General features: G+C 44.5%; 1 protein-coding gene across 1 annotated transcript; it reads left to right on the top strand.

The window, feature by feature from the left end:
* Positions 1 to 524: 524 nt before the first annotated feature.
* cax1 (cation/H+ exchanger protein 1) lies at positions 525 to 13,589 on the top strand. Its single transcript, XM_042316053.1, is given in 20 exon segments — positions 525 to 791; positions 2,455 to 2,601; positions 2,911 to 3,026; positions 3,178 to 3,283; positions 3,645 to 3,761; positions 3,887 to 3,948; positions 4,803 to 4,955; positions 5,309 to 5,494; positions 5,705 to 5,804; positions 6,278 to 6,419; positions 6,884 to 7,085; positions 8,087 to 8,186; positions 10,509 to 10,627; positions 10,957 to 10,994; positions 11,097 to 11,248; positions 11,391 to 11,527; positions 11,923 to 12,017; positions 12,711 to 12,789; positions 12,964 to 13,072; positions 13,152 to 13,589. Coding segments are annotated over 20 exon segments (2,304 nt in total). The 5' UTR covers positions 525 to 721; the 3' UTR covers positions 13,226 to 13,589.
* The last annotated feature ends 102 nt before the right edge of the window (positions 13,590 to 13,691 follow it).

Genomic DNA, 13,691 nt, shown 5'->3' with positions numbered 1-13,691 from the left:
AAATGTTATTTTCCTTGGTAAAGTAAATAGGCCAGGGATAAGCAACTGGCCACTTTTGAAAGTCCTCCGATCAATTTCCCCCCAAAAATACAATTTTAAAAAACTCACTCAGGTCAGTTAGAATAGTAGAATAGTAGAATACAAAAGGTGCAATTTCGAAATTTGGTTGGGCATCAACAATTTTTCTCTTGTTAGTACAGTCACGGATAGACAGTCAATTAGCCCACCATGTCAGCTTAAATTTTTTAGATTGCTAAATTAGTTTAGCGTCCAGCTGACCCAACTTGGTTTATGGTCGAATTACCAACAGGGGCCCCATTGATTGTGTTAGTCTGTCTCACTCAGATATTATATTAAAAACTTCAAACTGCCCCCACCCGCATCAATGTTGGCCATCATAGGTCTACACAGCATGACAGAAAATACATATTATTCAATAGAATATATTTCATCATAAACATCATAAGTTATGAATTGGATTTTCAAACAAAGTTGTTTTATATTTAGAATGGGCACAGGACATGACACAGAGTCACTACACATCCCAGAATGCAGTCGATGGAGAAGGACAAGATATGATGATCTACAATTCCCACGAGTTGTTTGGATACATGCATGCATGTCATCAATGGTTAGGAAGCGCACAGAGAAACGCTGAAGAACGGGTTGAGTTGATAAAACCGGCGTGGTGTTATCTCTATGGGAATTATAATCAATAATAATGTCCCACATTAAAGCTCCTATTGTTGATACGGAGAGGCGTAGGCGGAGGTCCACGGCTGAAAGTTCAGGTAAGAACAAATCGGAAACGTTCCTTCTATCAATCTCCGCGGTTTTTTTAGCACGCGATATTCGTGCGTTTGCAACAATTGTTGTGTCGTACATAGACACAGCTCTCAGGGTACACTTTGGCATTTGTTTTGTACATTTCATAGAAAGTTCGACATTTCGAAAAGCCTATAGTTGTTCCTTGTCAGTTAGTGTTCAATAGTTAACTTTGATTAAAATCACCTGTGTTGTGTTTGGGTAGGCTGCTTTCCTTAGATTTCACCATATTTAATTTGTGCGGAGGAGCCCCCAAATATTATTTTTTTACACTTAATGTATCTAGGATAACCAGGCCTCACAGACTTGTTTATTCACCGTTCCTGTGACGTACATCTGAAAACTACTTGATAATTTGCTCAGACCCCCAGTATGTCTTTCTGTTCACAGATATTGAAACCAGATTCTGAAAATAGTTTATGGAATCTTATTACCAGAGAGATTGTAGGCTACACTGCACTATTACTTAAGGCAGGGTTTCCCAAACCCGGTCCTGGGGCCCCCTGGGTGCACGTTTTGGTGTTTGCCCTACACTACACAGCTGTTTCAAATAACCAACTCATCATCAAGCTTTGATCATTTGAATCAGCTGTATAGTGCTAGGGCAAAAACCAAAACGTGCACCCAGGGGGAGCCCCAGGACCGAGTTTGAGAAACCCTGACTTATGCTACAGTAGTGGTAAGATTACAACAACATGAGGATAGCTCATTTTAAGACATGTCAACATGAGGAGGAATGCTTTCACTAAATTTGTATTTAATTGAAAATAATATCAATCTGCTTTCCCTCAGATTATGAGAACTGTGAGTCTATTGATTGACTGGCCCGTCTCGTAATTGAAGTTGCATGAAGACGATGTCACATGTTGAAAAGAATCCCTTCCCTGTTCAGTTAGGAGTCTTGGGACAGTGATGCTCATCTTAAGTCCTGTGAGATGTGTAAGCTTGGGGAATGTCAGGAGAGAGAGCATGTTGGATTTACAAGTAATTGTTGCTCTCTGGATTTTCCATGTATGACCATTTCAAATTCTATGAATTCAACTTAGAAAATGCTGCTTGTCCTTTTTAAAAGACATGAAGTTGTAAAGATATCTTGCTCCCCTGTCAAAGTGGTAAACCTCCACAGAGGCATTAAAGAGGCAACATGTGTGTGCATCATCATAGTGCTTGTTAAATCCACTAACATTTGAAATCCATAGATAATGTCATCAGTCTCACCGGTATCACTGCACTGAAGAATTGGGTGTCGCTGCATGTGACTGTCAGGAGCTTTCCGTTAGTCACGCACTGACTTGACGGGTTTAGTGCATTGGTCCACACAGGTCTCACATGACCTGACCAACTGGGATCCAGAGTTATTCCTGATGAGGAGAAACTCCTGGCCGTAGTTATTCCATATGGATTCTGTTTGTCTAACAATGTTGAGTTTAGTTCTCTGGGGGATACCTACCTCTACTAATAAATGTATAATTTTATTCTGAACGTTTTCTGCAAGTTTACCTGCATCTTCTCAGATGTAATTTGTTACCCTACACAAGTTATGTTGATGAATAAACACTTATAATAATGGAGACATTGAAGGGTAGGTTGTTTCATATCAATGTTTGTTTCTCTCGTTTGTTCCCTCAGATACCCAATGGGACCATGACCCCAGGGTCTACCGCCGTACATCCCAGTGTGACAGACTGTGTGTGGACATTGGCAGTCATGTGGCCGAGACGCCCTCCCCAGATGTCTCCCATCAATACACCCCCAAATGTTTGTCTGCACACAAAGGTGAGGCTACAGCCTGTCCTGGCAGCACATACAGTCACAACCAACACTAACTGTTTGCTAAAGTACCCATGATGCTCAGTACAACCGATAGCATTGGTGTAATTTAGTTTTTTGGGCTGGCTAAGCTCTACACCCTTGGGAGAAACAATATTCATGAAATTCTGCTGTATCAAATCCTATTTAAATGTCCATATGTTAGTGTGTGATACTTCATGGAAGACCTCATCCATTTTTCTTGTCTTATTTTTTCCTCGTCTTGGCCGGACCATTTCATCCATTTGTTTGGCAACTTGGTGTCTGTTCCCTCAGGAGGCACCACTCCGTGTCACTATGGGGAAGAGGTTTGGCAGGATGGCTCGAGCTTGAGGACCACCATCCGAGCAGAGAATGAAGTAGAGGCAAACAAACTGGCCAACAACTACAGGGTGGGTGGAGTGTTGGACACAACAGAGAAAACAAAGCCTGGCAGTTTTTGTCTTCCATGTAAAACAGTTTTCATTTGAATGATTTACAAAATATCCCTTAAATTTGGAAGTGATGGTGTGTGTGTCTGGTTGTGTGTGTGCACATGTTCAGTTTGGCTTCAGAAAGTGGAAGAGTCACGTGACTGAGAGGCCCATCGAGGACAGGTCAGACATTGTGAGGGAGCTGTACTCAGAGCTGAACTTTGTCAGACCCCAAGGTTAGTGTCTGTCCTCCTGCTCCTAATTCACTTGCCCCCTGCGGAACCTCTAATATGACGATCATTAGAAAAGGTGCAGGTCGTGTTCAATAGTCACCAAACGGAGATAGTATCTCACCGTTTCGGGGGCAGTTATCTGAACATGTCCAATAAGAAATGTTTTTTGTTTTCCGTGGCAATGTTTTTGAAAACATTTAGCTACCATGTGCCCTAATGAACACGACCATGGCTTGATGTGAATCATTTTTGAAATGTTTGAGGGAAAAATACTCAAGATTGCAGTGTTCTATAGATATAGAGTAGAGACTGTATGTTGTTGAATAGAATACACTCATTTTTCTTTATATCTCTTTGATTTCAGGTTCATTGATCACTTGTGGAAACATAGCATACTTGATTTTATTTGGATGGTGGATCTCTTTAGCCTACCTCTTGGTCTGTGTCCTAATGTTTCTGACCATCATTGGAGTTCCTTATGGTAGGAACCCCTCATCTAATACACATGTTAATGTTCTTTTAAATAAAATCTGTATTTATTTACGTTGGGATGACATAAATCTGAATTTAAATTCTAATATTTTGGGGTCTGGAATGTTATTTCAGGGAAGCTGTGTTGGAAGTTATCATGCTACTTCCTGTGGCCCTTTGGGAAGTCCATACTAAAGGTAACCGCTATGACAGTGGTTGATTATGCTCTTGTCTTGGCTCGTTCTCCATTGATTATTGCCTGGTCAGGGTGATGTTTAGCCTCGAGGAACCAGCTTGATCCCTGTGTTCATCATTGTCCTTGCTCCTCATACACCATTACAACAACTAGGTCCAACAACTCTACAATAAATAACGAAAGGCTTGAACACCCAGCTATATTCATGGTCTTGTTAGAAGTCTCACACTCTGGGCCCCATTTTAATATTGTCATAGTCAAACTGATGCTCCTGATACTATTGCTTAGTGTTTGTTGGAATTTATTAATAGGGTTTAATAATGTATCCATCCCGCTCTCTCCTTCCATCACGCTCTCTCCTTCGCTCCCTCCTTCCATCACGCTCTCTCCTTCGCTCCCTCCATCCATCACGCTCTCTCCTTCGCTCCCTCCATCCATCACGCTCCTTCTCCCTCCATCCATCACGCTCCCGCTCCATCCATCACGCTCTCTCCTTCGCTCCCTCCATCCATCACGCTCTCTCCTTCGCTCCCTCCATCCATCACGCTCTCCATCCATCACGCTTCGCTCCCCCTCCATCCATCACGCTCTCTCCTCCTCGCTCCCTCCATCCATCACGCTCTCTCCTCCGCTCCCTCCATCCATCACGCTCTCTCCTCCGCTCCCATCCATCACGCTCTCTCCTCCGCTCCCTCCATCCATCACGCTCTCTCCTTCGCTCCCTCCATCCATCACGCTCTCTCCTCCGCTCCCTCCATCCATCACGCTCTCTCCTCCGCTCCCTCCATCCATCACGCTCTCTCCTTCGCTCCCTCCATCCATCACGCTCCCTCCTTCTTTCACCTGGATGTTTAGCCCAGAAGCCTGGTCAGGCGATGCTGTGTGAAGTTCCCTCACTGCGAGGCCATCCCAGAGGAATCTGACTCAAAGGAGGTGAAGGAGTCTACACCCCTACTCATGCCCCCTTCTGTCCCCATCGAGGTCCCCCCACAACGGACGCGTTACTGGGTGAGTCTTGTCCCCTCGCCTATCGCCTCAACCCCTGTGTGGGCTAATATTTTCTCAAATAATATTTATGTCAAAAGTTATATCCTTATAAGCATATGTTGTTTTCCTGATGTGGATTGCGATGGAATGTGTTTAGTTTGTTCAGACTAACAAGACATCAATCTCTAAACTCAATCAGAGTGCCTGATTGGCTGCTCTGTTTTCAAGCTTTTGCCAAGACCATTTCATAACCAGTACTTTTTCACATCTCTCCCCACTATGTGTGTGCACGTGCTTTTGTTTGTGTTTGCATGCGTGTCTGTGCCTGCTTGCTTGCCTGCCTGGTCTCCTGTGCTGTGCCCTGCTGGGGGCAGTGTCGTGTCAGTACCTATGTGTGGTTGTTGCTAGGCTACCCTCTCCTGGGGCTGATCCACAGCCTGGCCTGCTTTCTCTCCTGGATCCTGGTCTTCACCATCCCTGTGGCCAAGATGAATGCCCGCACCCTGGCCATCATCCTCCTCATGCCCCCTGAGGACGTCCACATCCACCGGCTGAAAAAGGTGGACGAGCTCATCAAGATCTTCCCCTTCCATGTGGTGTTGACATTATCACAGCCTCTGAACTAGTTACCACTTTAATCCAACCCATTAACTTGGCCCTGGGTGGATTTCAAATAATGGGACAGTGTTTTTTTAGAGGAATCCTTTTCCTAGATTTGGAAATGTATAATTTGACGATTGCTTTGCTATGTTTTTCTGTCTCTTTTGCAGCCGCAAGGGTGTGATAGCCAAGTGCTTCTCTGTTGCTACCACGCCTTCAACTGGTACTACTACAAATACACCTTGGACGGAATCAATGTGTTCGCTGTCAGTATCCTTTAACAGACCATTATGGTTGTGATTATCTATCACCTGACTCATGCCAGTGAACTGGTGGTGGCGTTCCAGGTCGTCTTTATGCATGTCCTAGGAACCACATTCATTTGCTATAGAGATATTATGAGTTGGGCAGCGTGACGACAAAAAAGATGACCTGGAACACCACCAAGGACCAAATGGAATGTCCTGCAAGTTACACCTTTTACCCTGTCCAGCAGTGGTCAGCATTTCTGCTTAGTGGTTCTTTATAGTGCATCACCAGTTTGTTGAAAGCAGACAATCAGCAGGTTTGAGGGAATCAGTTTAAGCAAAAAGAGGTATAAAATCATTAATTTGGTTCACACGAGTAGTAGTTTTTTAGGATGGAAGGTTATTTATAAATCTGTGATTCTGCAATGTAGTTGATATCCAACATAGCACTGTAGACTTTCCACTGGTGCTCCTTAAAGCAGTGTGCCCACCCAGACCTGCTGCCCCTGGTCATCGCAACCCTGATGGTCGGCTACGTGGACACAGAGAACCAGTTTGTCAGCTCAGAGGCCAAGTTCGCCGCTGCCGTCAGCTCCATCATCCCACTGTCCTATTACATTGGCATGGGCATCGCCAGGTAAGATTCGGTGTTAGTAGTTCAAATGGTGCATCTCTGCAGTATCTCAACCCAGAGTAACACGCTGTCTCTCTCTGCAGTATCTCAGCCCAGAGTAACACGCTGTCTGTCTCTCTCTGCAGTATCTCAGCCCAGAGTAACACGCTGTCTCTCTCTGCAGTATCTCTGCAGTATCTCAGCCCAGAGTAACACGCTGTCTGCAGTATCTCAGCCCAGAGTAACACGCTGTCTGTCTCTGCAGTATCTCAGCCCAGAGTAACACGCTGTCTGTCTCTCTCTATCTCAGCAGTATCTCAGCCTCAGCCCAGAGTAACACGCTGTCTGTCTCTCTCTGCAGTATCTCAGCCCAGAGTAACACGCTGTCTGTCTCTCAGTATCTCAGCCCAGAGTAACTGTCTGCAGTATCTCAGCCCCCAGAGTAACACGCTGTCTGCAGTATCTCAGCCCTAACACGCTGTCTGCAGTATCTCAGCCCAGAGTAACACGCTGTCTGTCTCTGGGTATCTCAGTGAGTAACACGCTGTCGCCACGTTTGGCTCCATCACAGAGATGACCTTCTACATCACTGCCCTGTTGAGGGGTCACAAGGCCGGCACCAAGTGCTATGAGGAGATCGTCAAGGCTGCTCTCACTGGAACCCTGCTGGGCTGTATTCTCTTTATCCCAGTGAGTGGCACCTAGACTGTACACACTACATCTCTAGAACTAAGGAAAATGTTCTATTCTGCAGTGGATCGGATGCACCACACACAGCCCAGCCTAATCCAGCTGGTGAGCTGCGGGGAGCAAGCGAAGACAGGCTCAGCTCCGCCTCCGATTATGCACATCAAACAAACCAGTCAGATAGCCCCTTGCCTGGTTAAAAAACACAAGATGCTTCATGAAATTTAAAAACAGTAACAGCTTTAAATTGAATAGTAGAACAACAGTCTAGCTATGTTTTTCTCTCCCTTGAGTATAGAATTGTTTTTGAATTTGTAGACTCGCTCAACCCCTCGCACTTTCCCCACTGCATTTCATAGCCCGGTTATGTAGCCAACATACTAGCCACTTCTCCTTATTTTCTTCAGAGAAAATGGTTTGATTCTAGCCCTTACCGTTAAAAAGACATGACCATAATACCATCGCTACACATTTTACATTTCTAAATCATATCGCGGACCGTTGTAAAACTAGGCTACTTGCAGACCGGAATTAACCATTTGTTGAGGCTACACCTTGTTCAGTCATGTTACCTCATTAGTTAGCTATAGCCAACCACCTGGGGCACGTTCAGCAGGATGCAACGTTTTGGAACGTTCCGATAGAAATATGCTATGTAGAACAAACATGCCTCTCTGACATAAGGGATAATGTTGGCTCTATTCATGTTTTTTTTTTTATCTGCAATGTTTTTCAACTGAATGTGGCCCTGGTAACATTACCAGTATGCAAACATTTGGTGGCACAGAAAGGAAAATGGATAGCAAACCATTTGAGTAAATCCCTCTTGCATCTGACGGGTTAAATAAAGTCATTTTGACTTAATGTGGACCCGGCACTTGGACCAGAACTCGAACACGGGGACTGGGATTTCAGCCATAAGAGGCTCTGACTTTCACTTGGCCTTGAGCACAGGGGACTTGTGACTGGAGGTTTAGTGACTGGACTACATCCTGTCTACCCAGGGTATCAGCATGATCATCGGGGGTTTTAAACACAGGGAGCAGAGGTTCAACAGCCGCTCTGCAGGGGTCAGCTCAGCCCTGCTCTTCATATCAGTAGGAGGTAAGAGCATGAACACATGCACAGATACACACGCACATATGTAAGCACACACAAAGAAACACACGTGTGCACACAGGCAAGTCCCTCGAGATATACAGTCTGACTCTGTAAAGCCAGTTGGGTTCTCAGTACATCGCGCCGAGATGTACTCTCCGGGAAGCAGAAGGGTGGAGGTATATGTTTTATGATTAACGACTTATGGTGTAACGTACAAGAACTCAAGTCCTTCTGTTCACCCAACCTAGAATATCTCACAATCAAATGCTATCTCCCAAAATAGTTTTTGTCAATAATAGCCACAGCGGTCTACATCTCCCCTCAAGCCCGATACCACGACGGCCCTCAAAGAACTTCACTGGACTTTATGAAAACTAAAAACCACATATCCTGAGGCTGAATTTATTGTAGCTGGGGATTTTAACAAAGCAAATTTGAGGAAAAGGCTCCCGAAATTCAATCAACATATTGATTGTTGTACTCGCGCTGCTAAAACCCTCAACCATTGTTATACTACCTTCCAGAATGCATATAAGGCCCTCCATTCGGCAAATCAGACCACGATTCCATCTTGCTCCTCCCCTCCTATAGGCAGAAACTCAAACAGGGAGCACCCGTGGTAATGACTATTCAATGCTGGTCTGACCAATCGAAATCCACGCTTCAAGATTGTTTTGATCACGAGGACTGGGATATGTTCAGAGTAGCTTCAGAAAAGAATATCGACACGTATAGCGATACGGTGAATGAGTTTATCAGGAAGTGCATAGGAGATATTGTACCCACTGTGACTATTAAAACCTGGGTCCTGGACTTCCTGACGGGTCGCCCCCCGGGGCCCCACAAGGGGGCGTGCTCAGCCCCCTCCTGTACTCCCTGTTCACCCACGACTGCGTGGCCATGCATGCCTCCAACTCAATCATCAAGTTTGCGGACGACACTACAGTGGTAGGCTTGATTACCAACCGATGAGACAGCCTACAGGGAGGAGGTGAGGGCTCTGGGAGTGTGGTGACAGGAAAATAACCTCTCACTCAATGTCAACAAAAATGAGATTGTGTAGCACCCCGCTATCCACATCAATGGGACCGCAGTGAAGAAGGTGGAAAGCTTCAAGTTCCTCTGCGTACACATCACTGACAAACTGAAATGGTCCACCCACACAGACGGTGTGTGGTGAAGGCAGCGCAACAGTGCCTCTTCAACCTCAGGAGGCTAAAGAAATTTGGCGTAACACCTAAAACCCTCTCAAACTTTTACAAATGCACATTCAAGAGCATCCTGTCGGGCTGTATCACCGCCTGGTACGGCAACTGCACCGCCTACAACCGCAAAGCTCTCCAGAGGGTGGTGCGGTCTGCCCCACGCATTACCGGGGGCAAACTTCCTGGACACCTACAGCACCCAATGCCGTAGCGATGCAAAAAAGATTATCAAGGACATCAACCACCCAAACCACTGTCTGTTCACCCCGCTATCATCCAGAAGGTGAGGTCAGTACAGGTGCATCAAAGCTGGGACTGGAAGACTGAAAAACAGTTTCTATCTCAAGGCCGTCAGACTGCTAAACAGCCATCACTAGCACATCAGAGGCGGCTGCCTATAGACATAGATTAGGAATCACTGGACACTTTTTTTAGAAATGGATCACTAGCCACTTTAATAATGTCCCGTATCTAGCATTACTCATCTCATATGTATAAACTGCACTCCACAATATTCTACTGTATCTTAGTCACTTTTAAATTCTGTTTACATATTGCATCACCCATCATGTATATACTGTATTGTATTCTATACTACACAACTGACTGTTCAACAGCCATCTCCAGCACATCAGAGGCTGCCTATAGATTAGGAATCACTGGCCACTTTAAGGAAATGAAACACTAGGCACTTTAATAATGTCTCCGTATCTTGCATTACTCATCTCATATGTGTAAACTGTATTCTATACTATTCTACGGTATCTTAGTCACTTTAATTGTGTGTGAATATTGCATCACCCATCTCATATGAATATACTGTATTCTATACTACACCACTGTATCTTAGTCCAATGCTGCTCATATATATATATATATATATATATATATATATATATATATTTCTTAATCCATTCCATACTTAGATTTATGTGTATTTTGGGTATATGTTGTGAAACTGTTAATATTATTGCACTATCGGAGCTAGAAGCACAAGCATTTTGCTACACCCGCAATAACATCTGCTAAACGCGTGTATGTGACCAATAAAATGTGATTTGAAGTCTGAACACATACGCACATCTACGAATAAGGTCACACACTTTGTTCTGTCCTGCAGGCGTATTTGCCCCAACCCTGTTCTCCAAGGCCTACGGTAGCCTGGTGTGTGCGGGATGCTCCAGCTCTCAAGCCAACACCAGCGGGCCCTTTACCTGTATGGACTGCCACTATGACATGGTTAGTACCTACATCTCCTGTTCGCCTGCTGCATCATCATTATGAACTATTACATAATAATAATACTTGAACTGCACTTGATTGAGCTTACCTGGCGCAATGGAACCAATGACCCAGTGGCCAGAAGGGGTAACCCTAACCCATCCATCTGGTATTCCAGACAGGCTTCATTCAAGTATTTGATTAAAAACAAGTATGAGTTGAAGCCACGTCTGTAGTGTTTTGACTACTGCGGAAGTGTGTTATGATGATTTTGTTAGGGGGTTTTGTGGGTAGCCCCAAATGCTTAAGCATGTATTAAACTAAAGCCATATTATGTTTCTCAACAGAGTGGAAGTAACGAACCCTTATATCTCAGACATATTGAGTAAGTTCCAATAAAACACCCATTCTGTCCCATGGTTTGTTGGTGTTACCAGTCCGTAGGTCTGCTACGCTGTAGTTACTTGCTGGATGGCTTGTTTTCCAGGCCTCTGGTATACACCATCTCCGTGTTGCTGCCCTCCGCCTACCTGATCGGCCTCATCTTCACCCTGAAGACCCACTCCCACATCTACGACATCCAAGTCAGTGACGTGCACGATCACCACCAGGGTCAGTGCCCACCGGGGGGCGCCAGCGGTGAGCCCACCAACCACAAACACTTTTATTTCAAGCTTTTCCCCATAAGTTCTAAAGTGTTGTGGTTATATAGTAGACAGGAACTGGAATGTGTGATACTTCATTGTATTGATTTCTAATGTTTGTTTGTTTGTGTGTGTAGGTGGTCACGGTACTGTCCACTGGTCCAGGTTGAGGGCTCTGTCTGTGCTGATCATGGCCACGCTGCTAATGGCTGCCTGTGCCGACCTCACCACGGAGCACATCAAACCCATCCTCGACCACTCCTCCATCTCTCAGGTACGCCCACACCTGAGCCATGTTCATTAGGCCACAGCGTAGAAAAATGTTGTGCAACAGAAAATAAACATTCGCTTTTCTTATTGGATAGGTAAAGATGGTACGTCCACGTTTCACTCCATTATAAACGTCTTCCTTCCTTTTCATGCCCATTGACCAACTGAGACCATACCCAGGGGAATATAATATATGATTTGTTTAATTGGGTAGAAAATGTCTCTGGAAAGCTCATTATTGAAAGCCCCTGTCATTTTATAAAACTGAATTTTACAAGCATGATGCGACCTGAGGTTCAGGATAAGCATAAGGATAGCCAAACAACTTTTAAAATGTGTTATGTCCTGACTATGTAAAGGCTAGTGCAGTGTGTCACTGTCTGTCATTCATTTCTGCAGTATTTCATCGGCGTGACAGTGTTGGCGATGGTCCCGGAAATTCCCGAGATCTTCAACGGAATCCAGTTTGCCCTGCAGAATAACATCAGCCTCAGGTAAGCCACTATCAAGCTCTGATACTGCATTTTCACTCTCCTGATGGATCTTGTCTCATCATGCATAACCTAGTATCTCTAGACAGACCGGTTGCCTCCCACAATGTACCAATGTTCAAGCATACACTGTACATAGGGGCAGCAGGTAGCCTAGTGGTTAGAGCATTGAGTCAGTAACCGAAAGGTTGCTAGATCGAATCCCCAAGCTGACAAGGTAAAAATCCATTCTGCTCCTGAACAAAGCAGTTAACCCACTGTTTCCGAGGACGTCATTATAAATAAGAATTTGTTCTTAACTGACTTGCCTAGTTAAATAAAACCTAAACCAACGTCAGTTTGGCAGAGAGGAAAGGGTGGAGTTGAGCACCGGGAAATCCGTCCAGAACCCTGCCGTAAACATTTCTGGTAGCTAGCTTGGAGCTTGTGAAAGATATTTTACACTCCCGATGAGTGTATTTCTCCAGTGACTAGTAGCATTACAAGCTGACAACGACCACTGACTGGCTGTCCGCCTCTGTCATGTTTCCAAGCCCCACCTACCCAAACTCGTCATTTGTTGAGAGAGTTGTCTGTCTGAAGATCACCCTTATCGAATTGGCCATGAAAATCTGACATGATTCCCAGAGCAAGTGCTGTTGCCCCCCTAGGCCTGGGGTTTCTGAGAACTGTAACCTGACATTTATTTGTCTGCAGCTTGGAGGTGGGAAACTGCATAGCAGTGCAAGTCTGCATGATTCAGATTCCCTTACTCATCTTGTTCAACACTTTTTATGTAAGTCATTTTAAATCTTTATCTGCATTGTGATTAATTGCATCAGATGTGCACTTTATCAATATAATTGTCAGTATCTCACTTGTTTCTGTACATAAAGCATCAGGTTTTGATCGTAGACTGTAGTGGTCAGAGTTGAGAAGATCCCATCAAACAGGACTCTCTCTTTTCCAGGATGTGGGATTCGTGCTCCTGTTCAGTGACTTGCATCTTTGGGCCAGCATCTTTAGTGTGATTGTGGTCAACTACATTTTCATGGATGGCAAGTCTGACTACTTTCAGGGTAAGTTGTTGTGCTTGGTTCGAATTGCTATGCCTGATATCACGGATTAGACTGAATTCCAAACCTCTTTCTTTTCCAGGGACTGCTTTGGTGGTGGTTTACCTCATTCTACTGGCGCTGTACTTTTTCGCCCCATCACCCCACGCCTGTTGAGCTGCTCCACAAAGAACAAACTTCAACTCCTAGAGTCCTTTCAGTCACTATTTACAGGAGCTGCTTTGTTTGTTAACTATTTCGATGCCATGTTGAGTCATTCATAAGGGCTCGCAGCGGGAAGTCCAGTTAGTCCCTCTCTGTTGCAATCTGTTTTCTTCCTTTTGTGCCTAATGAACATGACCCAGTTCTGGGCATCAATGGCCCTTTACCTTTGGAATTATTTGCATTATGACTTCTAAATTAACATTCCTATAATGCACATCCGGGGTGTATGTGAACTATATGTAGGAGATGTGGAGTTTGGTAGATTAAAATGCATATGTTAAAGCAGGGTATGTTAATATTAAATTTATAAAGTGGTCACAATTGTGCTTCACATTCATTGGCGTTTGGTTATTAAGCTGGATTCATATGGACCAAAAAATCTACACATGGTGTAATGCTAGGATTTGTATGGACCTAA

This window comes from Oncorhynchus tshawytscha, unplaced genomic scaffold, assembly GCF_018296145.1.
Source record: "Oncorhynchus tshawytscha isolate Ot180627B unplaced genomic scaffold, Otsh_v2.0 Un_contig_5464_pilon_pilon, whole genome shotgun sequence".
Classification (NCBI taxonomy): Eukaryota; Metazoa; Chordata; class Actinopteri; order Salmoniformes; family Salmonidae; genus Oncorhynchus; species Oncorhynchus tshawytscha.
This window is presented reverse-complemented; position numbering and strand designations above follow the sequence as displayed.